Source organism: Odocoileus virginianus, chromosome 32, assembly GCF_023699985.2.
Source record: "Odocoileus virginianus isolate 20LAN1187 ecotype Illinois chromosome 32, Ovbor_1.2, whole genome shotgun sequence".
In the NCBI taxonomy this organism is placed as follows: domain Eukaryota; kingdom Metazoa; phylum Chordata; class Mammalia; order Artiodactyla; family Cervidae; genus Odocoileus; species Odocoileus virginianus.
The window spans coordinates 35,710,943-35,738,642 of NC_069705.1; the positions used below are offsets into that span (position 1 = coordinate 35,710,943).

Consider the following 27,700-nt stretch of genomic DNA (forward strand, 5'->3'; position numbering starts at 1 on the left):
TTCTCAGAATCTTCCTCAATAGTGTACAGTGATTATCAATTATCCCTTAAGGTCAATATATCTAAGGATACATGCAAAATAGAACCGATATCGTTACTTAATGGTTTTCCCATGACATTAGTGGGTTGAATGAAAAATAGCTTAAAAATATAACTTGCGAAGAACATACTAAACTGTTTATAAAAACAACTGCTTTCAAAAGTCAGATATTCTGAGCTCCAGGCCAGTGATTTTTGCCTTCACCACACTAGTGCTTCTCATATATGATAAAAACTTAGAGTAAGGTTGTCACAAATATGTATCTTGTGATAAAAATTTAAAAATAGGTGAATAAAAGATTTCATAATCTGCAGAGTTAACCTGTGTTTATTGGGTATGGAATCACTCAGGCTTGGAAAGCATGCAAAACCAGATCTTACACAGAAAGACCGCATTTTTCCCCCTCAAACATCACAACACACGAGCCACCTTGAAATGTACCTCGATATTGTCCACAGCCAGGTGGCAACAGGCAGCTAGAACTGCTCGGCCATCCTGAAAATACCATTCTGCCAGCTCTCTGCAGGCTTCCTGCAGCAGTCTAGGAAGAAAAAGCATACATATTCAATATAAACACAAGGACTCCATCATAAAAGTGAATGGATGCTCTTTTATAATAAGCTGATTAAGGGATCAAACACAATTTAATTGTATATCCTTGGTTTAGGTATAGGGAACGATTTGGGGGTAAAAATCAGGAAAGCAGTCTTTCTTAGTAGATCAGCTGACGAACCACCTCCCTCTCCCAATTTTTCCTCTTTTCAGAAAAGCCTAATTTTAAGAATTTCTTATCCTACACTGAATAATTTATGCCTCAGCTATGGGGGCAATTAACACAAAAAGAATTACAGGTTGAAAATTTATGTGGAGATAGGAACAGGGGGAGTGTATGTTGCTAACAGATCATTAAATGCCAAGTTTCGAAATGGCAGGGGATAGCAGCAAAGGACCAGGAAGGAATACGTCAGTCTTAATACGCTTAACATTTTGTGATCATTTTTCACTTGATGAGTGTCCTAAAAATTTAAATATCCTATTTTCTGGAGCAATGATAGGAGCAAAGAGATTAGATTTGAAAAAGGTCAAAAGGCTGGAGAAGCCTAATTTCTATTCCTTTTAAAAACATAAGTATTTTGATTTCTTTTTTTTTTTAGATTTAAAAAAAAAGTTTACTGGATTACAGTTGATTTATAACATTGTGTAGTTTAGCAAAGCGAATCAGCGACACACATACATTCACCCACTCTTCCTTAAGATTCTTCCCCCGTACAGGTCATTACACAAGTATCGAGTAAAGTTCCCTGTGCTATACAGTGGGTCCTTATCAGTTATTTGATTTATATACACTAGTGTGTATGTGTCAAGAGGCCCGGATGTTATTCTTGATGCTAACACCGGGGTCCTGGATTGTGACTGATGTCAGGGAGATGCTATCCACACTGAGTCTATGGTGAAACATTCACAAACAGCACATTTTATTTTCACTGCCTCTTCTCCCCAGCAGGTCTGATCAGAGTTTCAAGGATTTAGGTGCTTTATAAGCAATTACTGTACTGAAATGCAGTTTGCTTTTCTGAAAGTTATGTAAGATGTGTGCAGGCTGTGTCTACGTGCCTGACTTTTCCCTCCTCATCCAGGGGCAGATGCTGTGATGAAACGAGACTGCAGTGAGAAATGCAGGTGAGGACACGGGACAGCCAAGCGGTCTGTGTACAGGGAAGGATGACCTCAAAAGCCTCTAAAGGGAAACAAGCCACAAAAAATATTGACTCCAAGCGAAGGATGAGTCGCTCACTCGTTAAAGTCTTCCTTGTAGATATCATCAGCAAAAGAAGGTCCTTTGGGTGTCGAAACATGGAAGGTCTGCATATTCCCCTCACAAGCAGCCTGGAATTTAATGCGATCTTTGGTTAATCTTTAGCTGTTGATAATATCAACCTAAGAATATTATTTTGAACAAAGTATATTCAAACCATGTTTGAAACTCATACTACAATTTGGAGATACCCTCAGAATTTGGAAAACAAACAAACAAACCCATAAATTACACTGTATCAACATGAAGCATCAAGTTTACTTCAAAGAGTTGTTCAAGTGTATACAATGTTCAGCAAAACTGACCGGATCAGAATTCAGAGATGCCTGTGTGTTTAAAGATCTAAAAGAAACTCCCTGTGATCAGAGCAAAAGGCAGGGTGGTGGCAATGCCCAAGAAAGGCGGCCAGGATACGGGCAGAAGCAAGGCACCTATGACTTTATCAATCACTGGAACACGACCACCCCCATCCCAAACATGCCCCCACAGAGCTGGGCAGCCCATTTAAATTACATGTTTTTACCTGTGCAACAAGCAGAGCTTCTTTAAGCTGACCTCTTGACATAAAAAAATGGACCAATTTTTTCACATCACCAATGGCTATGCAGTACGGAACGACGTCATCCTTATCTTCCTGGATTAACTGATCAGCTCTCCTAATAAAGTAACAACAACGTTTTTTACGAAACACTAATTTCAAGGTTCTCAGCTGGACTCAGATTTTCTGAAATGCTGAAAATACCTAAAATTTGATCAGCATTCCCAAAGACTTAGCTTTATAATCACATCATTATTGGAGGATAAAAGTTTTCTGAAGCAATACTATAGGCACTTGTTTCTTCCATAAAACATTGTAGATTTTCCTATTTTAAAGGCACTGAACAGGTCTTAATATAGCTTATCTACTAAAGTGAGGAATATATCTTTCTGAAAGTAAGTTGCTACCTACACATGTATGATGGAATATCTACTCTCAACTGGATTAATGTCTACTTTATTAAAGACAGAATTTTAAATGTCTTCATGGCACTGCAATGAATGGAGAAACTCTAAATGCAAGTAGCCTAAAATCATTAAAAAGGATAATTCAAGAACACAGATATTGATAGTAAAATGCAAAACACTGTTAGTGCCTCAAGCAGGGTAGTTTAAAGAAAAATAATGTTCCAGATATTTGAGGAGGAGAGGGGACCTGAGTTTGGAGATTATGGAGGATATACATGTGTCTGACTGTCTCTTTCTCTCTCTCTGTATCCATCACTGTCTGTCTGTCTCTCTTTTCCTGTTTTTGGTCCCACTTTCTCAACAACCAACCTCATTAACCCCACTCTTAATATTTAACCTTAGTTTTGCTGAAAACTAATCTGGCATATTTAATCTATGCTGGCATTTGCATTAAACTACATTTCAATTGCCAATCTCTGGGTGGGTACAGTAGACACTTTCCATATGGTCTGCTTTCCCTGGTGGCTCAGATGGTACAGAATCTGCCTGCAACACAGGAGACCTGGGTTCGATCCCTGAGTTGGCAAGATCCCCTGGAGAAGGAAATGGCAACCCACTCCAGTATTCTTGCCTGGAGAATTCCATGCACAGAGGAGCCTGGTGGGCTACAGCCACAGGTTTGCAGAGTCAGACATGACTGAGCGACTAACGGATCACTGTTAACAGTCTCCAGTTCCTGGTGTTTTTCCCAACAACAAGGCTTTCACCATCTGACTCTTGACTTCCCTCTTACAGCTGTTAAGAAACAACACTCTCTTCCTGGACATTTGTAAGTTGGACTGAGAGACTGCCTATCAATCTCTGCGAATGGCTGAATCCATAAAACATAAACTTGGGAGTTGAAGGGAGATGATTTTCTGGCCACCATGTGAACTAAGGAGCAGAGAAAATCAGGCGGGTTGAAACAAAATTGTTTTGTGACATAAATATCCTCTGCTAACTCGACTTTATTAAGGTCTCAGTGGGAGCAAGGACTTTACAATTGTTCAGTGAGGGTACATGAACTGAGAATCACTCAGGATTCTTAGAGCTTAGGATAAGGAGCCTGCAGTCTGAGGGCTGGAGCCAGCCTATTGCTTCACTTATTTGGGGCGAGTAGTTGATGGAAACAGTTCCCTTTCCCTTGGTTAATGTGTTAATCCCCCTGGATTTCAGGCTTAGTCTCTGATTCATTTTATTGGTACATGTGAGTCACAGCTGAATTTTTTCTAAACCATGAAATGAAAACCAAATGCTTCATTTTTAATGCCAGAAACAAGGTAATTACTCAGTAAACAGTATTCGTCAGTAACTGGCACGTAGTGAGGACTAAATATTTGTGGAATGAATGACTAGAACAGGATAGAGAATACTCTTGTGTTATGGGTTGGACTGCGTCCCCCTCACCGCCATCAAAAGATCCGTGGAAGCCCTAACCCACATGTGTGTGTGCTTAGTCTGTTTAGTCGTGTCCAATTCTGCGCAACTCCACAGACTACAGCCCACCAGACTTCTCTGTCCATGGGATTTCCCAGGCAAGAATACTGGAGTGGGTTGCCATGCCCTCCTCCAAGGGATCTTCCCGACCCAGAGACAAAACCTGTGTCTACTGCATTGCAGGCAGCTTCTTTAAAGTGAACGTGACTTTATTTGGAAATTGGGTTTTCGCTGAAATAGTTAATTAAGATAGGGCTATACTAGATTAGGGTAAACTCTAAATCTGATATGACTGGTATCCTCGTTTAAAGGGGGAAATGTGGACCCAGAGACACATGGGGGATCATGCACGTGAAGACAAGGGGGCTGCCAAAGTGCCAAGGGTTGTAACCACTAGAAGCCAGGGGAGAAGAGTGGACCTAATTCCTTCTCAAAACCTCCAAGAGAAAGCAACCCTGCCGACAATTTGATAGCAGATTTCTAGCCTTCAGAACCTCCAGAATCGGGAGAGGACATGTTTCTGTGGTTTGAAACACTCTGTGGTCCTCTGTTACAGCAGCTCCAGTAAACCAATACACCTCAGAAAAAAATCTCATTTACTGCATTCCAGTCAAGGACCTCCAGGTAACCCTGTTCAGTGGTAAAACATCTTGACCATCAGCACTACTTGATATCTATACTTTTCAACTGCAACACGTTAAGTGGTGAGCATGTCGACCGACTGGTCCTTTCCTCCATCAACGGGGAAACTTGCCTTCCACCACTGTTCTTATCAGACGTCAGGTCAAATACAAAAATGCCAAAATGACTTATAACCGACTTGTTTAATTTATTGTATCAGGAGATACAAAATTCAGTTATCATTTAAAACAACGGAAAAGTCAAAAATCTCAAGGGCTACTAACATATGTACATGTTGCCTCTATTTTAACAAAATGTTAAACGTCCATCTGGGCACAGATGGTCTGCCTCACCTCTGCATCAGCTTCTTCCAGTATTTCACAGACACACTTGGCGCAACTGACAAGGCTTTGTCCCACTAGAACGGGAGAAAAGCAGAAACAGACCCATTTGGAGTGTGTGGTCTCTTAACAGACATTTATTTTAAATGAACTCACATCTACAATGTAAGTTTTTAAGCTGAATACACTCAGGAAAGCCACTCTCAGATGGTGGGGACAGGAGCCACGCCTCTGCTTGGCTCTGCTTCAGTCACCACCCACCTCCAGAAGGCACCCACTGTTCCCAATTTTAATAGGATGGATCCATCATAACCTTTTTGGAGAACTCTGTTTTGCTAACTCTGTGCTCCCTAAGGATTGGGACATGCCGGAGAAGCACTCTTCAGCAGCTGACCCTCAGAGAAGACGCTTCTCTGGGCCAGCGTGGGATGGACAGACAGTGTTAGGGGAGTCCACTGGAAGCAAATTAGCCAACACAGATTTTTTTAGGAATCAGAGACTCCAGGCTTAGGCAGTGGTTCTCAAAGGCGAGCCTGTGTGAGGAGAAGCTGGTGTGTGTGTGTGTGTGTGTGTGTGTGTAGAAGCTGGTATGTGTGTGTGTGTGTGTACGCATGTGCGTGCATGTGCACATACACTCCGTCATGTCTGACTCTTGCAACCTCATGGGCTGTATCCCGCCAGGCTCCTCTGTCCATGGGATTTCCCCGGCAAGAATATTGGACTGGGCTGCCATTTCTTTCCCCAGGGCTTGCTTAGAAAAGCACCCGTGTTGGGCTCCATCCCCGGAGCTCCCGATCCTGTTGTCTGGGTGGGAAATGCATGTCTAACGATGCATATGTTAACAACAACGCTGCTCACCCAGGATCTCTCTGCAATAACTCCTGCTCTGAGGCATACCCTTGTTATCAGGTGAGCAGAGGACCAACCAGACCTGGAGAAAGGCAAGCCTGAAATTGAGTATTTAACTAAGAATACCGCATTAAACTCTTTTGATTTTGCTTTAACAGCTCATTACCTCTCCAAGTTCAACCATCAGCTCACAGTATCTCTGAATCTGTCCCAGCCGCAAGTGTATCTGGGCAGCTTCCTTCAGTCTTTCCTCTTTGGTAGGGACACCAATGCCACCACCAAACTTAGACATCTTCACTGTGGTGAGTTCTTGGGCTTCAGACTGGGTAAGAAGAAAATGAAATTTCCTAAATTTCATGATGCAAGAGCCAGTGATACCAGATGATTATAAAAGCATCACATGGATACACACTTTATAAACATACAGAGCTGGAAATTAAATATTTTTTAAAAATCACTGCTTTTTGCCCATAAGGTATAATACTTCTTAAAATGTAATATTTTGTTATGGTAGAGAGTGGGGTCCAGATGTGGCTGGTGCTGGTGGGAAGAGGCTGAATCCAATTTTTCTTAAAACTCACCAGAAACCCAGAGGTCAGAAGGTAGTGAATGATAAAGTAGTATATGACTGGTGGAAAAAATATATATAAAGGACTTTAATAAAAACCTAAAAATTACTGGCTCACTCTCATTGGCTTCTATACTGTCAAAGGTAACTGTTATAGTCATTAGGTGCTTATAATCAAAGTAGAAACATTACTTTGCCAACAAAGGACCGTCTAGTCAAGGCTATGGTTTTTCCAGTGGTCATGTATGGATGTGAGAGTTGGACAGTGAAGAAAGCTGAGGACTAAACAATTGATGCTTTTGAACTGTGGTGTTGGAGAAGATTCTTGAGAGTCCTTGGACTGCAAGGAGATTCAACCAGTCCATCCTAAAGGAGATCAGTCCTGGGTGTTCATTGGAAGGACTGATGCTGAAGCTGAAACTCCAGTATTTTGGCCACCTGATGTGAAGAACTGCCTCACTGGGAAAGACCCTGATGCTGGGAAAGACTGAAGGCAGGAGGAGAAGGGGGCGACAGAGGATGAGATGGTTGGATGGCATCACTGACTCAATGGACATATGAGTTTGGGTAAACTCCGGGAGTTGGTGATGGACAGGGAGGCCTGTCGTGCTGCAGTCCATGGGGTCACAAAGAGTCAGACACGACTGAGCGACTGAAGTGAACTGACTGAATCACAGAGGTGCTTCTATATGGAAATGACTGTTTCTTACAGCATCGAATCCACACCCACCCCTGGCACGAGTCTCCCCATGGTCTAACAGTTAAGTCAACCACTGATACTTCAAATATAAAAAGCTTTTTCTTCTTTCTCGTCCCAGGACTGGTTTGCTATTGGCACTGCATATCACTTCATGTATAAGGTGTACTGAAATCCATTAAAGGATAAGATATGATCATTTTTAATGAAACATATCCCAGAAGACAGCCTGGCAGGCCTCTGAGACAAAAATCACACATATGATCATCTGGTAATAGTGTAAAGGTAAAGCATTTCAAGGGTCTTCCAAGTGACGTTTGAAGAATTTCATGAGATTCAGTCTGTGAAAACTATAACTGCCTTAGTCTGTTCTCAAATAATTCATACTATCATGATCAATTTTTATTGAAGATTTATCTCTTTAATATTCATTTTAGTATATCCACTCTAATTATATACATTAAAATAATTTTCATATTTTAATGACAAAAAGGCAAAAGTAATTTTTGTTTTAGCACAGCACAACTGCATATGCTACTTACCGTTCTGAATTTAATCAGATGTTTCAAGTGCATTATTCCTTTGCAGTAGTTCTGAGGGAGTAAGCTATCATCTTGCCCTTTTATCACTGCAACTAAGGTCCATAAATTGTCACTGCCACCTGGAGGCTGAAAAGTTGATACAGGACACCCAAAGACATAATAATGAAGTAAAAACTTCAGAGCATTTTGCATCTTTAAAAATATAATGCAGGCATATAAAACTTGAAAAATTAACAAAACAGTATTTTCCTTACTGTTGATTTTCTTAAAGAAATTTGTGTCTCTATTTTTATTTGTGTTTTTGACCACATACCATGTGGCATGCAGGATCTCAGTTCCCTGCCTAGGGATCGAAGCTGGACCCCTGTATTGGTACATGTAGTCTTAATCGTTGAACCACCAGGGAGATTCCTACCTTATTTAGAGTTTCTGGTTTCCATTTGCATTCTTATACTGGGACAATACAAGTAAACATGAACTTAATGACAGAAAGTCATCATGACTTGTTTTGGCTAAAGAGGAAATTTTCACATTTAACTCCTACAATACTTACGGATAAACATTCTGAAAACCATCTGAGTTTTTTCACGCGAAGGTTTCCACTTAGTTTCTCTATCTCCTGTTTGATATCTCTTGACATTTTGCCACACAGCAGCGGGGGCGCGCCCTGCTCTATGGCAGAATCTGGAGAAGGGATACAGCCTAATGAGAAAAGAGTGCTTATCAAATCGTATTTAGAAAGAAGGTCTAATACATGCAGAGTTTCAACACCTGTGTTCCCAATGATTTCTTCCCAGGATCTGTCTGCCAGAATATTTATTTGTAAAGGAGTTATTAATGGCGTTAGTGACCAGAGTCTCACTGTAGAGTCCCGGGAGCAGGAGGCCACTGTGAAGGGGCGGCGTGGGTGGCATGTTAGACCTGGAGGGAGAAATAAAGCCATTTACTAAAGGAAGCACCGAAAAACTTTTATTTACGTGTACCTCCAAAGTGTGAGGAGTGTTCGTCACTCAGCTGTATCTGACTCTTTGTGACCCCATGGACAGTAGACTGCCGGGCTCCTCTGTCCCTGGGATTCTCCAGGCAAGAATACTGGAGTGGGTTGCCATTCTCTTCTCCAGATCTTCCCGACCCCAAGATGGAACTCAGGTCTCCTGCATGGCAGGCAGATTCTTCTACCTTCTGAAACACCAGGGAAACCCTACTTCCTCAGAGCTGAAGTTATGAAGAAATGTTCTAAATAACATTTCTGTCTTGGCTGTAAATGATACAAGGATGTTTAAAACAAAAAAGTACCAAGTATCTTCTATAGACAGGAATACAGGGTTGAATAATTATTAGAAAGCAGATGGTCCTGGATGACAGTGTTGAAGTTACATTTCAACTGCTGTATCAGCAAACTGGCAGTCATATCGATGGAATACACAGTGATCTGTGAGTTAATGGCTGGCTGGCTGGCTGTTCTCATTACAAGATAAAGAAAGACTTGAGAACCTTCACTTTAGAACATCCACAAATGGGGCTCTCTCCCATCCTCAGGCCTGCACTGCAGTAACCAAAAGGCCACTGGGGTCAAGCACATGGTTACAAATGACTAGATTAGGGTTCTGTGTGTGTACAGTCACTCAATCACGTCCGACTCTTCCATGACCCCATGGACTGTAGCCGCCAGGCTCCTCCGTCCATGGGATCCTTCAGGCAAGAGTACTGCAGTGGGTTAGTTAGGGTTAACTTCCCTGAATCATCATTTTGCATTCATAATTCAACTACCTAACCCCATTGATGTTTGGGTGCTACACATGTGAGCAAAGTGATGTGCAGAAGATAAGAAATTTGATTTTCCTTTCCCAACTCATTTATATTACAAAACTTTGTACTATATTAAAAAATAAAACACTGCCCTAAATATCCAAGAGCAGAGGTAAAAGAATGGCTAGGTAAGTCATAACTAAGTTATGACTGATTTCCTGTTTTACAATTTACTGTTGGGGTGATGCTAAGCGAGAAAAACCCAAGCCTCACAGGTGAATATGTGCAAGGGTGTGTGTGCGGGGGGTGTCTGCTTCTCTGCAGAGACAGAGACACCACAGAGCTAACAATAGCTATCTTCTGATCATTTCTGGAGATGCTTTCTATTTTATTCTGTGTATTCTGCTACTGAAATGGTAAACTTCTTGAATGCATACTTTCCAATAAGGTAAGTCTTATTTCAAAATGAAATACTGCAAGATTTCTTCAAAAACACTGTATTCCTCAGAAACTGAATCATTAATACAGAAAAATTTAGAAGTACATGAAAAACACTTTACCGTACACATCTGCACCATGATCACACACAGTATCCAAACATATTCCTTCTCGTGTGTCCCACACTTTTATAGTACAGTCCCAGCTGCCAGATATTAGCAGGTATGGGATCTCGGGATTCCACATCAGTCCCCTCACAGGCGCCGTGTGTCCACTAAGAATATTTATGCACGCATCTTGAGTGTAATCCCAGATTCGAACAGAACTGAAAACAGGATATCATGCATATAATACCATTCAAGTTATAATTTATCTAAAGGGTCAATATATTTTTAATGGAGCACATATTGTTAGTGATTATTTCTTAGCATACTGAAAAAGCAGTTTATGTTTCAAGATAATGTTGATTCTCCACAGCACAAAGAATGAATAATTAGTTGGGCTGGAGCCAGCCTATTACAATATTTCTTCTCTACTTTTGCTGGTCATTTACTACTGATACCACATATATGATTTCACAGTTTATATGTTTGAAAAAATTGCTTTCTTAAATTATCCAGAGCAGGTAAAGCCAAAGAAAAAATATGACTAACAACATGTGGACAATCATTTAAATGCATTCAGATTATTTGTATCATGAAAATATAGCATATATGATGATGGATATTATTTGCAAAATCAATTCCTATTTATGCTTCTTAAAAAAAGGTTTATTGGAGGATAATGACTTTACAATGTTGTGTCAGCTTCTGTTGTACAACAAAGTGAACCAGCTACAGGTATACATATATCCTCCCTCTTGAGCCTCCCAGGGCCCCCATCCCACCCCTCTAGGTCATTACAGAACTCTATGCTTTATCAACACAGTAAACCGTTCATGTTTATGTCAGTAAAGTAAGTTTCTTAGTCTGTGGAATCACTCTCAGATCAAGTACAAAATTTAAATACAAATGGATTCATAATATTACTGGAGTTTACTGACTGTAGAATAAAAATATTATTGAAGTAAAATTTTAACTCGAAATCAATTTAAAACCTCCAGATGCCAACTCTGCTTGGATAACTCATAATTATCTTTTAGTTACAGATTTATATCAACCTGAAAATATCAAAATATTAATACTCCAAAGGCTATATTACACCATTAGAAAATACATCACATATTTTTATTTAAGGCGTATATCTTTTTGCTTTATATAAAAAGACTTTTCTTCTTCTCTTTTATACTAGGACAGGATAATGTGGTTACTATTACAACTTTTACTAGCACAAAGTAAGACTTTTCTTATCTCAATTTATCTCCTATTCAAATAGCCCAAACTGTACTATGCAAATATGTCTGATATAAAATACAGTCAAGATTTCAGAAACTTTCACAAACTCAGAAAAAAATGTTAAATCATTCTCATTTCTAAAATATCCTCTCTTCACTTTAACACATATAATCATCTTTTACTCCATTCTTAATGAAAACAGAGTACAGCTGTTTTCCATACTAAATATGAGAACATTATTAAAAATAAACTCTTGTCTATATTTTAAAAGGATTTACTGTTTCAGACATCTTCCCCAACAGACCCTTCTGCAATTTTCATTTCTGTTAACTTTGTTCTTAGTAAGACAGAAATAAGCAGCTATAGCAAGCACAAGAACCTCCTCCAGGGGATTTTCCCACCCCAGGGAATGAACCCAGGTCTCTCACATTGCAGGCGGATTCTTTACCGTCTGAGCTACCACGGAAGACCAAATAAGGATACAGAAAGCATGAATATGACAGTAAGTAAGGAAAACTGTTTAGACGTATGCAGTTAGATAGATACTTGTTAACTGCCTACTCATAAAGTACATATTTAGAGTAGTTCCACATACAAGTTGGATAATATAAGTAAGCACATTTCTAGAAAATCGCAAGCTTTTGAGTTTCAGGACCAGAAACAAGAATCCAAAAGTACACACCCATCATCAGAGCCGCTGCAGAGAGTCCCCTCCCTCAGAGGAGACCATCTCACATGGAACACTTTCTCCGTGTGCCCGCTGAACACCTTCAGTGGTTGGTCCGAGCTGGTGGCCATGTAATAGACACGAACATTTTTGTCTTCACAGCCCGTGGCTATCATGTCTCTGAAACATCATCAATGGCCCATTAAAAAAAATGACTGGGTTGATAATACCTGTTACTGATAGTTTTTAAATGTACACCGTACTAATTTCTAAAACCAGAATGCCCTGCTCCCTTCATGAAGTTACACTACAAACCAATGTAAGTAAAAACATCATTTATAGAAACTGCTCTAGTGCAGTTTCTCAAGCTTCCCTTTTAATCAGGTAAATTTTTTATTTCCCTCAGATGAGAGACAATGGTATATTTACGTCTCTGTTTTTTTTCAAGATGCCCAGATTCATAAATTGAATATTTCTCAAACTTTTGTATTTTGCAACTATTGGAACTTGAAAAGGGTCTCAAATGGTCAGTGATTGAGATTTGCTGAAGTGCTGGTAGGCAAGTTATTAATTACCTCATGCCCTGACTGCTAGTAGATTTTTTTGTGGTACAGGTACAAATAGCAGTGTTTCCCCCAGAAGTGTACTAGGAAACTCCCCAAAGACCAGGGTCAACTCATCTGACAGTAAGCCAGTCACAGTCCTGTTTTCCAAATCTCTCTGGTGGTTTCCCCAACTTGAGATGCTTAACCGTTGGATCCAGAAGAATCCTTTGGAAATATAATTCGTGGGTATGATCTTTTAATGATCACTGCTCATTATTCTTAAGACAGTGAGACAAGCTAACCAACTATCTGTACCTGAGTGGTCATGCCTGGAGTACTGTTCCCAGTGGAATTCAAGTACTAGACAGACCTGTGGAACCATGAGCCAGAACAACAGTCTCTCCAAGAACATTAACAATCATAGAGACAGTTCCCAGGCCCAAAGCTAAAGAGGGGAAGCTACACATTTTGGACCCAATTGTCATCAAAACCTTCTCCAAACTTCGAACTGCTGATTTTTGTCATATCGGTTATCATACCTATATTTATTAAAGCTTGTATGTCAAAATACAGAAATCTTTAAACTAACATGCTGGTTGGTCTGTAAATGTATAGATTACACGCACCCAAGGCTTACTGATAAACAGGCGTGTTTCTCTATGTGGGAAAATATATTTTGCATAATACAGATAGTTACATCTACACAGGAGCATATTTTACATATATGCAGATACACAGATATAAAATCTTAGAAATGAAAAAAATTCAAAAAATGTACACACCAGCTATCCAAATTATAAATTCAGGAATATGAATAAACTTTTATAAGTTCAAGATGTTTTTTACTTATCTCCTAAGACACTAACTGGAATATAAATACATTAGAACATTTAGAGATTAGAACATATAGAAAAGATTTTTAAAAACAAAAATGTCAAAATGAAAAATGAAATTTATTAAACAGGCTTACCAATAAACATAATAGTTAAGTATAAAGGATTTTTTTTTAAGCTTTCTTAACCAAAAAAGCATACTGCATTCATATCTTTTTTCCCCCTGAATGGTCAAATTCTTAAATTCTTATTAACCCTATAAAGAGGGAAATAAGAACGTGGAACTGTTCTGTTATCAGATACAAGGTAATTCTACTCATTTGTATGTTCAACAAGTATTTACTACACACCTACTTTTTTTAAGGCATAGTGAGGGTTAGAAGCACAGTGCTTTGCTCAGAATATACTGTGAAAAGTAGAGAACCACTGCTGATCTCAGGGAGAGGTAGCCAATTCACAACTAAAAATTTTCTGATGTTAAGTGTCCTAAGGTGTATGATACTACAGGGGAAATTTACCTAAGATGGGGCTCAGGAAGACTTTTCTGCAGAAGTGGTTCCTGAGCTGAGAGACAGGGAAAAGTTATGTATGCCCAGGTCAGGGCGGACCGGGTCAGGTGGGGTGGGAAGTAGAATCCTAGAAGCAAGTGAAAACAGGAGCAAAAGCCCTGCGGCAAAAATGAGCTGGCTGGTTCAAGTGGAAAGCCACTGTGGCCGGATTGAAGAAGCAGAAGTAGCAAGGCCTGGGATGCGATAATAAGGCACAGAGGAGCCAGCTTATACACGGACTGCCTGGCTAGGACTCTGCATGTTATCCCAGGATCAATGGGGAACTGCTGGAAGATTTAAGCAACAGAAAGCTGTGCTCACATCTGCATTTCTCCACGCTCACTCTGGCAGCCACCTGGAGGACACAGAGAGAGGAAGTGGTGACAACAGGTGTGAACTCTAAAATTGATTTAGAAGGCTTCTGCAGCAGTCCCCAAACAGACAAACGTCACTGGCTCAGTGGCTGGGGGGTGATTAAGAAAAGAATAATCAGACGGAGGCTATGACAGGAATTGATGGCTGACTGGAAGTGACAGTTGAGGGATGATAAGGTCTAAAAAAGGAGAACAAGCATCTGGGTTTCAGCAGTTTGTTGCTCGCACTTTCAGGCAGCCGAGATGGAAAACACTGCAGAGGAGCTGGCCATGTGCTTTTTCAGAATCTTTAGTGTGTGTTATAAATCCCATATTTACTGGAAGAAACGCATAGGTTCATCATTTTGTATAATACTGATTTGATTCAGAACCCAGTGCAATAAGGTGTGAATATCTGATATGTATATTTTAAAAGCATAATTCATATTATTTTCACCATATTTAAAGAAAATTTGACTTTTCAAATACAATTTGTTGTTGTTCAGTCGCTCAGTCATGTCCAACTCTTTGCAATCCCATGGACCGGAGCATGCCAAGCTTCCCTGTCCTTCCCTGTCTCCCATATATTTGACAGGATATAATTAATCCCACATATTTGATGGCATATAAATGTAATTTATATCCTGTCAAAGAGAGGTGTGAAACACAAGATTCTTGGAAGTGCAGGGGCTTAAAGGATCAATTTTAGTGGAGGTTTGATGTGATTAATTTTTAAATTTAAGCTGATCTTTACATGGTAAATACCAGGCTCTTAAGCAAGGTTGACCTTTCAAAACCATTCTAAGCTCCATGTCTTGGGAAATCACCCCATGTCATGGCATTTGCATCAGGTGGAGGCAATGGAAAGTCATGGGGACAACAACACTGCAGAGATTCCTAAGAGGGTTTGGAGCAAGGGTCACATCTCCCAGAAGCCACACACAGACGGGACCGACTTCCATTTTCATTAGTGAGCTGTATGCTTTTCCCTAAAGCAGCAGCAAGTTGTTTGAAAGTAGGGATCAATATTCCTAAATCATGTAAAAACTTCATGGAATAAAAATAGATGGTTAAACATGCAGTTACAAGACGAGGTAAGGGGAATATCACCTAAAAAGTGTGATGAATATTACTTATGAGAGTAACATCAAACTTTACGGTTATTCAAAATCTTTTAAAGTGTTTATTACTTATTTCAGGGAAAAATACTTACTTGTTGTTTTGGCTCCAATCACAGCCAAATACTGCAGCTGGATGTCTATATTTGTGTAGTATTTTACCATCAATTGTTCGAATTATACTGAAATTAAGTATAATATGTTAATAGAAAATTACGACATTCTAAATACATTATTCAAAGAAAGAAAGCCAAAACTGTGTAATTTAAACAAAATGTTTTAGGATAGAGACCTTGTCTGCAGAGCACAGGGAACATTTAAAAGGACCATGTAAATGATATTATAAATATGATAAGTATGTTTACATCACATAGTATTAATTATGGCAACCCACTGAAACCTATTTAAAGGAGATACTTTTTTATTTAGAACATATTTTCTTATATTTATTTAGGAAATACATAGTATAATACATATATTTTAAAACATAAGCATTAGATTTTCAGTTTCAAAATTTAACAGTTGAAAATTTATGTTTAAAACAACTTATTTACAGAGCTGGTTATATGTGTTATTACACTAAGTCCAAGACATGCAAGTTATTCTAACATTTTCATGGCACATTTTTAAGGGATACAACTAGAAATCTGGAGGACCCCTTCTCTCCAAACACACTTCATACACTTTCAATGCAAAAATAAAGGAAGCTTAATACTCTACTGTTGGAGTAGGAAATGGAAACCTATCCAGTATTCTTGCCTGGAAAATTCCACGGACAGAGGAGCCTGGTGGGTCACAGTCCATGCGGTTGCAAAGAGTTGGACATGACTGAGCACACAATATCCTTCTATATTATTACCATAATACAAGGGCTATTAATTCTATCAGGAACACAAAGCTGTGTGAAAGTTAATGTACTGCAACGTTTTAAGTCTTTGGAAAAGACCCTTTTAAAATATTCCTGTTATGTGAAAGTGAATGTGATAGTTGTTCAGTCTTGTCTGACTTTTTGCGAACCCATGACTATAGCCCACCAGGCTCTACTGTTCATGGAATTCGCCAGCCAAAAATACTGGAGTGGGCAGCTATTCTCTTCTCCAGAGGATCTTTCTAGGCCCACCAAAACTTTTGAGGCTACTAGGGAGTGGTGGTAACCTACACTTAGAAATGTTTAGTGATTGACTGCGGTATTTATCAAGTAAGTTATTGCCCTGAATATACATGGTAAAACTAACTACATACCCCCTAATAAAAAAACTCTTAAGTACATATTTCGTATTTTGGTATGTATCAATTAGCAGATAGTCATTTTTCAAGGGAAAAATTCCTAATACTGTTGTTTCTGAAAATTTTAGCTTCCTGGCACAGATCTTTGGTTCCTACAACTTGTATTTTCCAATGAAGTTAAAAAGTGAGGGTAAGAAGATCGGGCAGGGTATAGCAAAATCCAATAGGAGATAAACTATTTCTCAACAACAATAAACTCCTATGCCACATGTCAAAGATGACACTCCCTATAGCTGTATGGCATGGCAGTACCACTGGGTTAAAACGTCTGTGTTAAACTCAAGGTCAATTCTTCCTTCACATGTATTTCTTGGAAAACTACTTCTCCCTGGGACTCACATATTTCTGAAACACAGGGTCAGAGAAGTTAGTTAGAAATTTCCTACAGCATGACCTTACTCCTCCTTGCAAAGCCTTTTTATCCTTTTTACAAGAATAACATCTACTGTGAACAAGTTTCTAGAGCACTTGATATCTCTTGAGTCACTTGGGAAATGAATTACCCCTTCCTCAAAACGTGATGAGGATTAGACTCTGAAAGTACTTTAAGTTGCTTTGAGGCAAGTCACAGTATTTTAGTTATAATTTAAGTCATTTTACATCTAGAAAGCAATTACTGGTTTATTTTTAAACATCACTGCATTGTTATTTATTACTGATATATGACAGCAGTGCATGTGCCTACACATCGAGCTGCTAAGTCGTTTCAGTCACATCTGACTCTTTGAGACTTCATGGACTGTAGCCTGCCAGGCTCCTCTGTCCATGGGATTTTCCAGGCAAGAATACTGGAGTGGGTTGCCACTTCCTCTTCCAGGGGATCTTCCCAACTCAGGGATCGAACCTGGGTCTCATCTGCTGCATTGGCAGGCAGGTTTTTTACCAGTAGGGCCACCTGGGAAGCCACCATAAATAATATTTATGATAGCTGGCAGAGCTGTACAAACAGAATCTTATCAAATATTTTAATACAGGTGCTAACATGAGACACTGATATTATCAAATGCGTGTTTTATAAACAGTGTGATTTCATACACAGTACTTACCAGTAACCATCACCACTGCAGGTTGCTATTCTTTTGGAATCTTTATGACTCCAGGCAATGCAGAATATCCCATTTTTTCCATGCTTCAAAAAATGCAAAATACCTATCAATAAGAAATAATTCACCCCTTTTTTCTCTTATTTATTTACTTCTTCTAATATTACTTTTCTATTAGGAACTTGCTCTAGATGATGCTACAGAGACATTACTGTGAACAACAGAAAGCTGAATATACACTTTATGAATGCATAAAGCTATCACACTTAAGAAACAAAACCACTGTTTTAAGACATAAACTGGGTGGCTCTATTTCCTTTTGGGGAACACTGATAAAGACCCAAAGTCTGTCAGTCATCTGTAGAATTAAGCTCAGTTTTATACCTTTTTCTGGGAAAGCCCATCTTTCCCATAATGATGAAGATAGTTATCATTTTTAAACCCAATGCTATTAAAACTACAGTGTAAGAGATACTGCAAGCAACTGTTATTATTGACTGTTTTTCTAAATTTCAAAATTTTATTTTTATACAAGAAGGAAAGCTTAAGGTTATTATTATAACAAATCACTCTATGTTTACCTGTACCCTACATTTATCTGTACTCTTGGACTGGAGAAGGGTAAAGGAATATAATCACAGCTGGTATGATTAGAACTTTTAAAAACACAAAGACTATAATCTATACACAGGAATGTCACTCATCAACTAGCTAATGGGTATAATCAACTAATTTTCAAGTCTCCCAGCATCTTGGTGTCTTGTGACCTAGGGACCTTCTCATTAGCACTAGGCAGCCCCAATCTGACCCCACAGCCAGCCCCAAGCATCCAGGACATCTCATGTCATTCATGGCTTTCCCTGCATCCAGTAGCACAGATAGGACCAGTATCAAAATTGCTTAAATTTAGGATAATAAATGTGGGAAAAATTAACACTGCTGACTTCAATTAACTGTTATGTGGTCCTCACAAAATAAAATGCAAGACATTACTGACCCCTAAGTGCACTGAGTTCATGAGGATGAACTCAGCCAATGGAGGATCCCCAATCCTTCAGCTGAATGAGTATAAAGACCACCTCCATTCCTGTGTCCATCTTTATAAAGGTGGACGCCCCAAAAAAGTTAAAAATAGCAAACAGAAGATCACCTTAGTAAAACAGCCTTAAGGCTCCAGAGAAAAAGTTACTTTAGTCTCCCCTTAACACCAGCCACAATTTAAGTACAGTAATCACTGTAACCACTTGAATGAAATTTCAGGAAATCGAGGGACAATCCTAGACCCTATTCATTATTTTCCTCCCTTCACAGCTAACGTGTTGTTAACAAGATCACATATATTTTGCAAATATTAACAGAACAGAGGGAAAAAATGGAAGGACAATTCAACTCCAAGCAGAAGGAAGAGTACAATCCGTGACACTGAAAAGAGGAGAGAGGGAGTTTTTACAACGTGTTATGGAAAAATGAAATTTGAGACTCAGAACTAAAACATTCAACTTTACCATCTTATAGGTGAACATTCAGGCTCAAGGCAATAAAATGATTCTATGTCAAGAGCTAACAAGTGACAAAATGGGGACTGTGATTTGGGACACATTCTGAGCTTAGTCTTTTTCTAACTTTTGAATATTTGCCTGGACAATTTTGTGGAAGATGGCTTAAAATTCCTTTGAACCTCTAAGGCAACTTTAGGTGAGTAACTGCATCTTAGCTACATTTTTCAGAATTCATTTAGCATATGCATGTCCTCTTGGATTTTCTTCTAATTAAGAGAATATAATGCCACCTGCTGATTAACTATTAAATTATGAGAGAAAAGCACTGAAAATGCATGAGGCCATATAAGACATTATATTATTTAGCTAGCAATAAATACATCCTACCTCATTAAATCGTTGTACCATTTTGCCCTTTTTAATATCCCAAATAAAAGCACCATTTCGGGAAGTTGCTCCAGCAATACAATTTAAATCACCTTAGGAAACAATTTGTTAGACATTATATGAAATGTTTGCCACAAATGCAATTCTTTTTAAAAATGTAATTTTTGAAAAAGACTTGAGTTTGCAAAATGCTTCAAGTTTTTTCTTTTAAAATAATGAAAATTATTAATTGCATGCAAATACAGACAGAAAGTACAGTGCATAAATATATCATACAAGTTCCACAATTATCAAAGTATGGTCAATCTTATTTTCGTCTATAGCCTCCTACTGGATTTTTTGGAGTAAAGCTCTAACATTGTGTTCTTTCATCAATAAACACTTGAGGACAGATGTCTAAAATACAGGATCTCTTTTATTAATGTGATCAAACTAGTATAATCACAAATAGAAAAACTATCAGCAATTCCTCAGTATTATTACATATCCAGTCAGCATTTACATTTTTCTGACCATCTAACAATTTTAGTAATCTATTAATGGTTAGGAAAGTAAATATTTCTGTAAGCAAGACACATGAAAAAATTCATTTTCTCCATCAAAAACATAATGCTCTTTATTTTTAAGAAAAAAATCTATGAAAATCAAATTACTGCTTAGTAGATGATTCTGAATTTGTTACAAGGCAATCAAAGAAGAGGTTTTCTCCATTAGAAGAAACAAAACAGCTAGTACCTGCTACCTAGGAGAAAAAATATAGAGGAATTATTTTGTGATAAATGACTGTAAGTACTTTAAAAAATAGTCCTCACCAGTTTTTCTAGGATTTTCATTCTGCTACCCTGTTGGGGCTCTAAAATTACTGGGGAAAAAGTTTTCACATTTATTTGCACCTCTAAAAATTTTCCTGTGATTCTTCTCTAAAAATAGGGAAAAGAAAATAGAAGTCTGAAGACATCAAGCCCTTTAAAAACCCAATATATATATATAATATATATATATATATTCAGGGCTAAAAATTTATGTGAATGAGGAGATAAGCTAAAAATAAGCTATATACTGGCTATATGTCAGTTTTTAATTCATATATTAGTATTAGAACAAATAAGTAAAACATTCTACATACTTTTTAAAGTGAAAAACTCAGTTTAGTTTGTAAAGTTATTCATTACAGGAAAATTTAATGTTTTGGGAGAAAATGCCAGTGGTTTCATAGGACATATCTTTTCTTTTTAAGGATAGGAAAGTATAAAGGTTCCATCATACTGAGTCCAAGAAAAGACCCTTGTATCGCATAAAATCCTTCAATATTACAAAAGTGGAGTTTATACAAAATCACATGCTCATAATCAAACTGATGATCATTCTTGTTCACAGAACAGATGCACCAGGGAAAGACAGCATAATTTTTAGAAAAAAAAATTTATTTTTATATGTTTGATTCACATGAAAATATTAAGGAAAACTTCCATCATGTAAAATACATCACACCTTTACAGGGCTTCCCTTGTGGCTGAGACAGTAAAGAATCTGCCTGCAATGCGGGAAACCTGGGTTCGATCCCTGGGTCGAGAAGATCCCCTGGAAAAGGGAATGGCAACTCACTCCAGTATTCTTGCCTAGAGAATTCCAGGGACTGCGGAGCCTGGTGGACTATGGCTCATGGGATCAGACAGGACTGAGCGACTAACACTTTACAGGCAGATCTATACAAATGCAGCTAAAATGAGATGTGTCAGTATCACCCTGATTTACTGTGGCTTTTCTACGTGACTACACCATACAGAAGGGCCCAGAAATCAAAGTGCCTGCTCAGGGAGTTTATTCTAAATCCCCCCAAAACTGTACCAACACGTATGTTGATACTAATTTGCCTCCACAATCACTTGGAGCAAGGCAGCACTGAAGGACAGAAGATAATGCAGATGAACATAAAAGTTAGGAGAGTCATTCCACTGTACTCCTGATTTTAATAAAAAGGTTCTTACCTGGAGCCCATGAAAGGGAATAAATAACCCCTTCGTTCCCCGGGGAAGTGTATACCGCAGTCAACGTGTTTATATCCCAGACTTTTATGGTGCCATCAAATGAAGCTGTTGCTAAAAGATTGGGATTGTCAGGCTTGAATTTGCAGTCAAAAATAGTTTCCACATGACCCTAGGAATGCAGCATAAAAAAGCACAGAAGAAAACCAGGCAAAATATGAATTCTCAGCAGGGTTGTATTCTATTTGACGCAGAGGCTTCATGATCATAACAAGAGAAGTTTGTAGACTCACAGAATTATTATGACTCAATAATAGAAATAAACCTTAGAAGACGCTTAATCCAACCTTGCTCATTTCATGAATGAGAACAAGAAAGCTTGGAGTAACTGGCAGAGATGGACTTTCTCCTTCATCCTGAAAGACTATTCTATTTCTCATTTTGCTTCCAAAACACAGTGTAACTACATGATTTTCTGATAATATACATAGGGGTAACATGGCCCAAACAATAATTGGAACACTGCCAAATGCAGAATATTCCCGATAAGCTAAGCAGACAGTACTATTTAAAGAAACTTAATGTTTACAATATTTACAATTAAATACTTTTAATAGTTCTAGGCATCTTTCTAAAAAGTTTCAGTCAACCAAAATAAATTCCTAATGTATGGCTCTCTACATAAATAATCTGAGGACAATATTAATACATAAGTAAAAGTAAATATCACTTTATACACAAAATAAGTATTGCATTATAAATAGAAAGAAAAACCACAGACATACCAAGTCCCTAAGAAAATCCCACTTCTTGGCTCCCATATCATAAAGTCCAACGCCACCATCCAAGAAACAGCACACAGCGTGACCAGGAGGAAGAGAGAACGCTTGACTCTGTGTCAGAGTTGGGGGTGGGACCGCTTCACTGGTGGAGGATGTGTAATGATTTTTGGTTGGGGACTGGTTTGAAACTAGGAAAGAAAATAATCAACCCTAATGCCAGTGGCTTCCCACATGCTGGAATGAAGTCAAAGGACTTAATTTATATAGATTCTCCTTCGTTTTCTTTTATCTAGAATTTGTATCAGCAAACTCTTAATAAGCAATGATCAGATTTTCTGCCACAGGTGTACTTTTGCAGAACTGCCTACGCACACACACACACATATATACAAAATGGGATAGTATTTTGAAAAGAGGTGTATAGAGTGCAGGTGAAACAAGATGAATAAAAATTAGTGTGAGGAATCACAATATGTGGTGAATATTTAGTTTCTTACTGCCCCATAAATTAAAATACAGCATGATTATTTTGGAAACAGGTTTTTCTTTCAAAATGCTGATATAAAAGCTTACTGCTTCCTCTACACATGAGAACATACATGTGAAGTTTTTTCTTCTGAAACTAATAACTCTCTTCCATAGATTTTCAATCCAATGAAAATAACTATTTTTGAGATTATTTATGATTCACTTTATCTTGTGGCTTAACTGATAAAGAATCTGCCTGCGATGCAGAAGACCTGGGTTCGATCCCTGGGTTAGAAAGATCCCCTGGAGGAGGGAAAGGCTACCCACTCCAGTATTCTGGCCTGGAGAATTCCATGGACTGTATAGTCCATAGGATCACAAAGAGTCAAAACACGATTGAGCAACTTTCACTTTCACTTAATTTAGCATCTGTATTAGAAATCACAACTGTCTGACATACATGTGCATCTTAATTTCTTCTTTGTCAACGTTCACTTTTCATAGACTTTCATTTCCCCAACTTTGCATAAAAGTCTCCTTGCTTAAGTCATTTTCTGTATATTCTTTCTTTTTTTTTTTTGCAGCTTAAACAGTACAAATTTATTATCTTAGAATTCTGCAGGTCAGATCTGATACAGGTATCACTGGATTATCACATATTTTGTCTTCTTTCAATAAAACTCCCTTAGAATGTAAATATGCTCTTGTAAATATAATTTAAAATAATGACACCACTATAAATTACTAGGTCAATCTATATTAATTACACACTGGAATACAGATAAATATTTCCCAGTATATTTTCTTTTTGATTCAGAGCAATTTTACTTAACCCTATCACTCTATTTCTTATTTTCACCAGTATCATCGTTTCATTTTCCCCATGTAGACAATTTAATATTGTTTTAATATCCTCATTCAATAACATTTAAAAAAGTAATTTTGCTCTAAATATTTTCAATTTAGCAATATTAGATATTGTGTGGCTTTGATGGTATCTTTAGCATACATATTATCAAGGGCAGTTTTTAAAAATTTGCTCTTCAGTAGCATCCAATATTTGTTATATTTATATCATTATATGATTTTATTTGATAGCAGCAAATATGATATTTTTAAATATTAAATTTTAACACTTTTACTTACATTTTTTCCTTGGAGGAGAATTCAGTACATGTAAGCAGTGAAATCCTGTTTTCTTTAATTTAAAATTATCAACAGGTGTTGTTCTAGAAACATTCCAAATTCGTAAAACACCCACTTGGGAATCTAGTCAGATCAAAGGAAAAGCATTCTTAGTACATTTTATTTGAAACATAAAATGCTGAGATATAAAAGTAATAACAAAATTTCAACTTGCCAGATTTTTAACACCACTTACTGACATTCTTCACACAATATTATATAATAATACAAAGAAGCAGCTGAAATGATACTCATCCCTTAAATTTTTGGCAGGTTTTGCTATTTTTTTTTCTGTTCCAAATTGCCTTCTAAGCTGAGAGGCTGCTTGCTTTTGCAGCTTCACCCAGAAAAGACAGTTATGACGATTTTATCACAAAAAAGCACCCAGTGACAACGTGCTCTAGGAAAGCCAGTCACAGAAAACTTTCTACCCCTGCCATTAACAATCCCTCCTCTTCTGAAACGTTTGTAAACTACTTCCTTGCTCACCTGCAGCCAAACAAGGACTAGCTGATATGCCTGAAGAGTAACTAGAAAACCCCCGGCTTCCAAAATTCCCACCTTAATAAGTTACTCCAGAAACAAGACCGGCAGTTCCTCAACTGGTTAAATGCAGAATTACCATGTGACCCAACAACTGCTCTCCTGCATACACACCCAACTGAATTACAGACATGTCTACACAAAGCCTGAACACACAAGTTCACAGCAGCATCATTCGTAACAGCACAAAAGTGGAAACCAGCTAAGTGTCTATCAACTGATTAATGGAGGAACAAAATTTGGCATATCCATACAATGGAACATTATCCATCTATATAAAGGAATGAGTACTCGTCCACACTACATCATGGATGAATCCTGAAAACCTGATGTTAAATCAGAGAAGCCAGACAGAAAAGGCCACACACTGAATGAATGATTCAATTTCTGTGAATCTAGAATACGCAAATCACAGAGACAGAAAGCAGATTAGTGGTTAATGTACATACATGTGTGACTAGGGAGTGTGTTGGGGGTCATGCAGACTGACTGTTGATGGGTACAGAGTCTACCAGGGGGATGAGGAAGGATTCTGGAGGTAAATGGTGGTAACAGTTGTACAATGCTGTGAACACAGGAACCACTAAACTGTAAGCTTTAACTTGGTGATTTTTATGATATGTGAATTTCATCTTAATAATAAGGACAGTAATAATAATACATAAAAATACAATTCCCGCTGGGCGCGGTGGCGCGCGCCTGTAATCCCAGCTACTCGGGAGGCTGAGGCTGGAGGATCGCTTGAGCTCAGGAGTTCTGGGCTGCAGTGCGCTATGCTGATCGGGTGTCTGCACTAAGTTCAGCATCAATATGGTGACCTCCCAGGAGCAGGGGACCACCAGGTTGCCTAAGGAGGGGTGAACCGGCCCAGGTGGGAAACGGAGCAGGTCAAAACTCCTGTGCTGATCAGTAGTGGGATCGCGCCTGTGAATAGTCACTGTACTCCAGCCTGGGCAACATAGCGAGACACTGTCTCTTAAAAAAAAAAAAAAAATACAATTCCCATGTCTATCATTAATTATATCATGTACAATTAAGTCAATTAACATATATAAAAGAATCTGTCTACTTCAATGTGTAGTTTAAGTACTTAAAAAATAAAGACTTCTTTTAAAGCTGCTGAAAGGATAAAGACTCTTTTGTCTTTTATTTTAGACTTAGCAAATATGGGCAGTATTTGCTGAAATACTGAAAGTACTCGGTTTCTCTGAACCTATGTAAGTGGTAAGTCTCATAATGACATAATGGTAAGTCCTAATGACTATTTTAAATTCCTCATCTCCCCATCCTCCATCACTTCTTAGCTTTGCTGACTGTCTTATAATTAGGAAAACATGACTCAAAACTATCAGTGAAGCTAAGCGACCTCTCATTCATATAACTTGTTTTTCTACCCAGTACCTTTATTGTCATCCAGCCATGGCTGAGACTGAACAGCTGTTCCCTTTTGTATATACACAAACCCAGACATGCACACACATGTGTACATACATGACATATGATTTTTACCAGAAACCTGGAAAACTGAGCCTTCTTTTCATTTTTATTTGTCATTATGTTAATGATACACAATAGAAATAAAAGTAAACTTGGCATTTACTGTAAAAAATGATATTTGAGATATTAATGTCTTACACAAAATCAGTCAGTAAAAGAGTACAATTTCCCTGACTCAGTTAAAGAACATGCACATATGTGAAGCTCTGGGGAACGAGGCAAAGTTACCTCCAGTTACAAACATCCCAGGAGCACTGGGAACCCAGGCCAGACACTGCACGGATGCTGCTGCACTGGGCAAACTGAAGGTCGTGATGCAACAAAGTGACTCGGAATCCACCAGGCGAAGTCCATGATGCAAATTAGCCACGAGCAGATAGTCAGTAGAGAGCGGGTCCCACTCCAGGGCCGACACGGGATCCTCTTCATCTGTCCCTTCAAGAGATTCAGGTCTCAGCACATGCTTCTGGCTTTTATTACCTATTCAAATGGAAGGAACATGATTTTCAACAAAATTTCCAAAATAAGACTAACAACTGAGATCATTTGAACTTCCTCTTTGCAGACCACTGATCCCAAGAGTCCTGGGAATACAGGTCTGGCATTTCTATGTGGAAGTCATAACTGACATGTGGATGCAGGGGAATTAAGAGTTTGTCCGAAGGATGACAGGGAAGCTGCAGTCCATGGGGTTGCAAAGAGTCAGACACGACTTATTGACCAAACAACTAAGGATGCAGCTGGACAGAACGGCTTTGCTTAGGCAATCCCCAGTATCCTGGATATCTTTCTATTTGCTACTGAGAAGTTGTTAGGAAAAAAAAGTGGAAAAATAACCCACATGATCTTGTCAACAATTACAATTTCATTAAGTTACAATAGCATAGGGGTAGGGAGGTGCTCACCAACAGGAAGAATATTGTGTTCTGATTGAAAGCACAGGCTCTGGAGGGCTGCCTGGGTCCAAATCCTAGTCCCAAGATACTGACTATCTGTGTGCTCACTTTTTTATTCTATGGTAGAGAACACGACGATACCAGAGGTCTTTTTTTTTTAAGAGTAAATGAGTTAATTGCCTTGAAGTGGGTGTATGATAAACAGCATCCCAGTATTTACAGTCATCTGTCCTCATTCATACTATCATTTGCCACGTCGTAATTCACTCCTGGCTACCAGAACAAACAGGCAGCCAGAAAAACAGGGAGATGAAACAAATGAAATTAAGTGAAGAAAAGGACCAGCAAACAATCCTCTTATTTCTTCCAAATTATATACACACTGGTGATAACGAAAAAAGGGCTTCTGCTGACATACCACATGGGAACTGCAATTAAATGTTCCTCTCGTTTGCAACAGAAAGGCAGTGAAACAGCTAAGTTTAGAGATTACAACCTTAACAGAAGCACCAATTATTCCTAAGTATCATAAACTTTAAAAGAAGTGCTTTCTCAAAAAATAAGATAACTGAAAGATACCACAGCCCTTCCTGCAACATCATCATACATACTGTTCTCCAACATATCAGATTATAAAAGCAACATTACA

General features: G+C 38.3%; 1 protein-coding gene across 6 annotated transcripts in view; it reads right to left on the minus strand.

Annotated features, from left to right (window-relative positions):
* The window catches only part of WDR17 (WD repeat domain 17), a 65,502-nt gene that overhangs the window by 14,420 nt on the left and 23,382 nt on the right, over positions 1–27,700 (minus strand). For 5 of the 6 annotated variants that reach the window (XM_070460121.1, XM_070460118.1, XM_020910230.2 and 2 more), the window contains 17 exons: positions 26,384–26,635; positions 24,077–24,199; positions 22,466–22,650; positions 21,684–21,852; positions 19,696–19,787; positions 17,813–17,895; positions 15,575–15,661; positions 12,098–12,262; positions 10,204–10,406; positions 8,666–8,815; positions 8,448–8,578; positions 7,895–8,020; positions 6,254–6,409; positions 5,251–5,315; positions 2,379–2,511; positions 1,835–1,926; positions 481–580 (listed from right to left, as the gene is read on the minus strand). In XM_070460121.1, coding sequence (XP_070316222.1) covers positions 481–580; positions 1,835–1,926; positions 2,379–2,511; positions 5,251–5,315; positions 6,254–6,409; positions 7,895–8,020; positions 8,448–8,578; positions 8,666–8,815; positions 10,204–10,406; positions 12,098–12,262; positions 15,575–15,661; positions 17,813–17,895; positions 19,696–19,787; positions 21,684–21,852; positions 22,466–22,650; positions 24,077–24,199; positions 26,384–26,635 — 2,312 coding nt within the window. The remainder of the gene's footprint in view (positions 1–480; positions 581–1,834; positions 1,927–2,378; positions 2,512–5,250; positions 5,316–6,253; positions 6,410–7,894; positions 8,021–8,447; positions 8,579–8,665; positions 8,816–10,203; positions 10,407–12,097; positions 12,263–15,574; positions 15,662–17,812; positions 17,896–19,695; positions 19,788–21,683; positions 21,853–22,465; positions 22,651–24,076; positions 24,200–26,383; positions 26,636–27,700) is intronic. The other variant, XM_070460122.1, reaches the window with a different exon arrangement.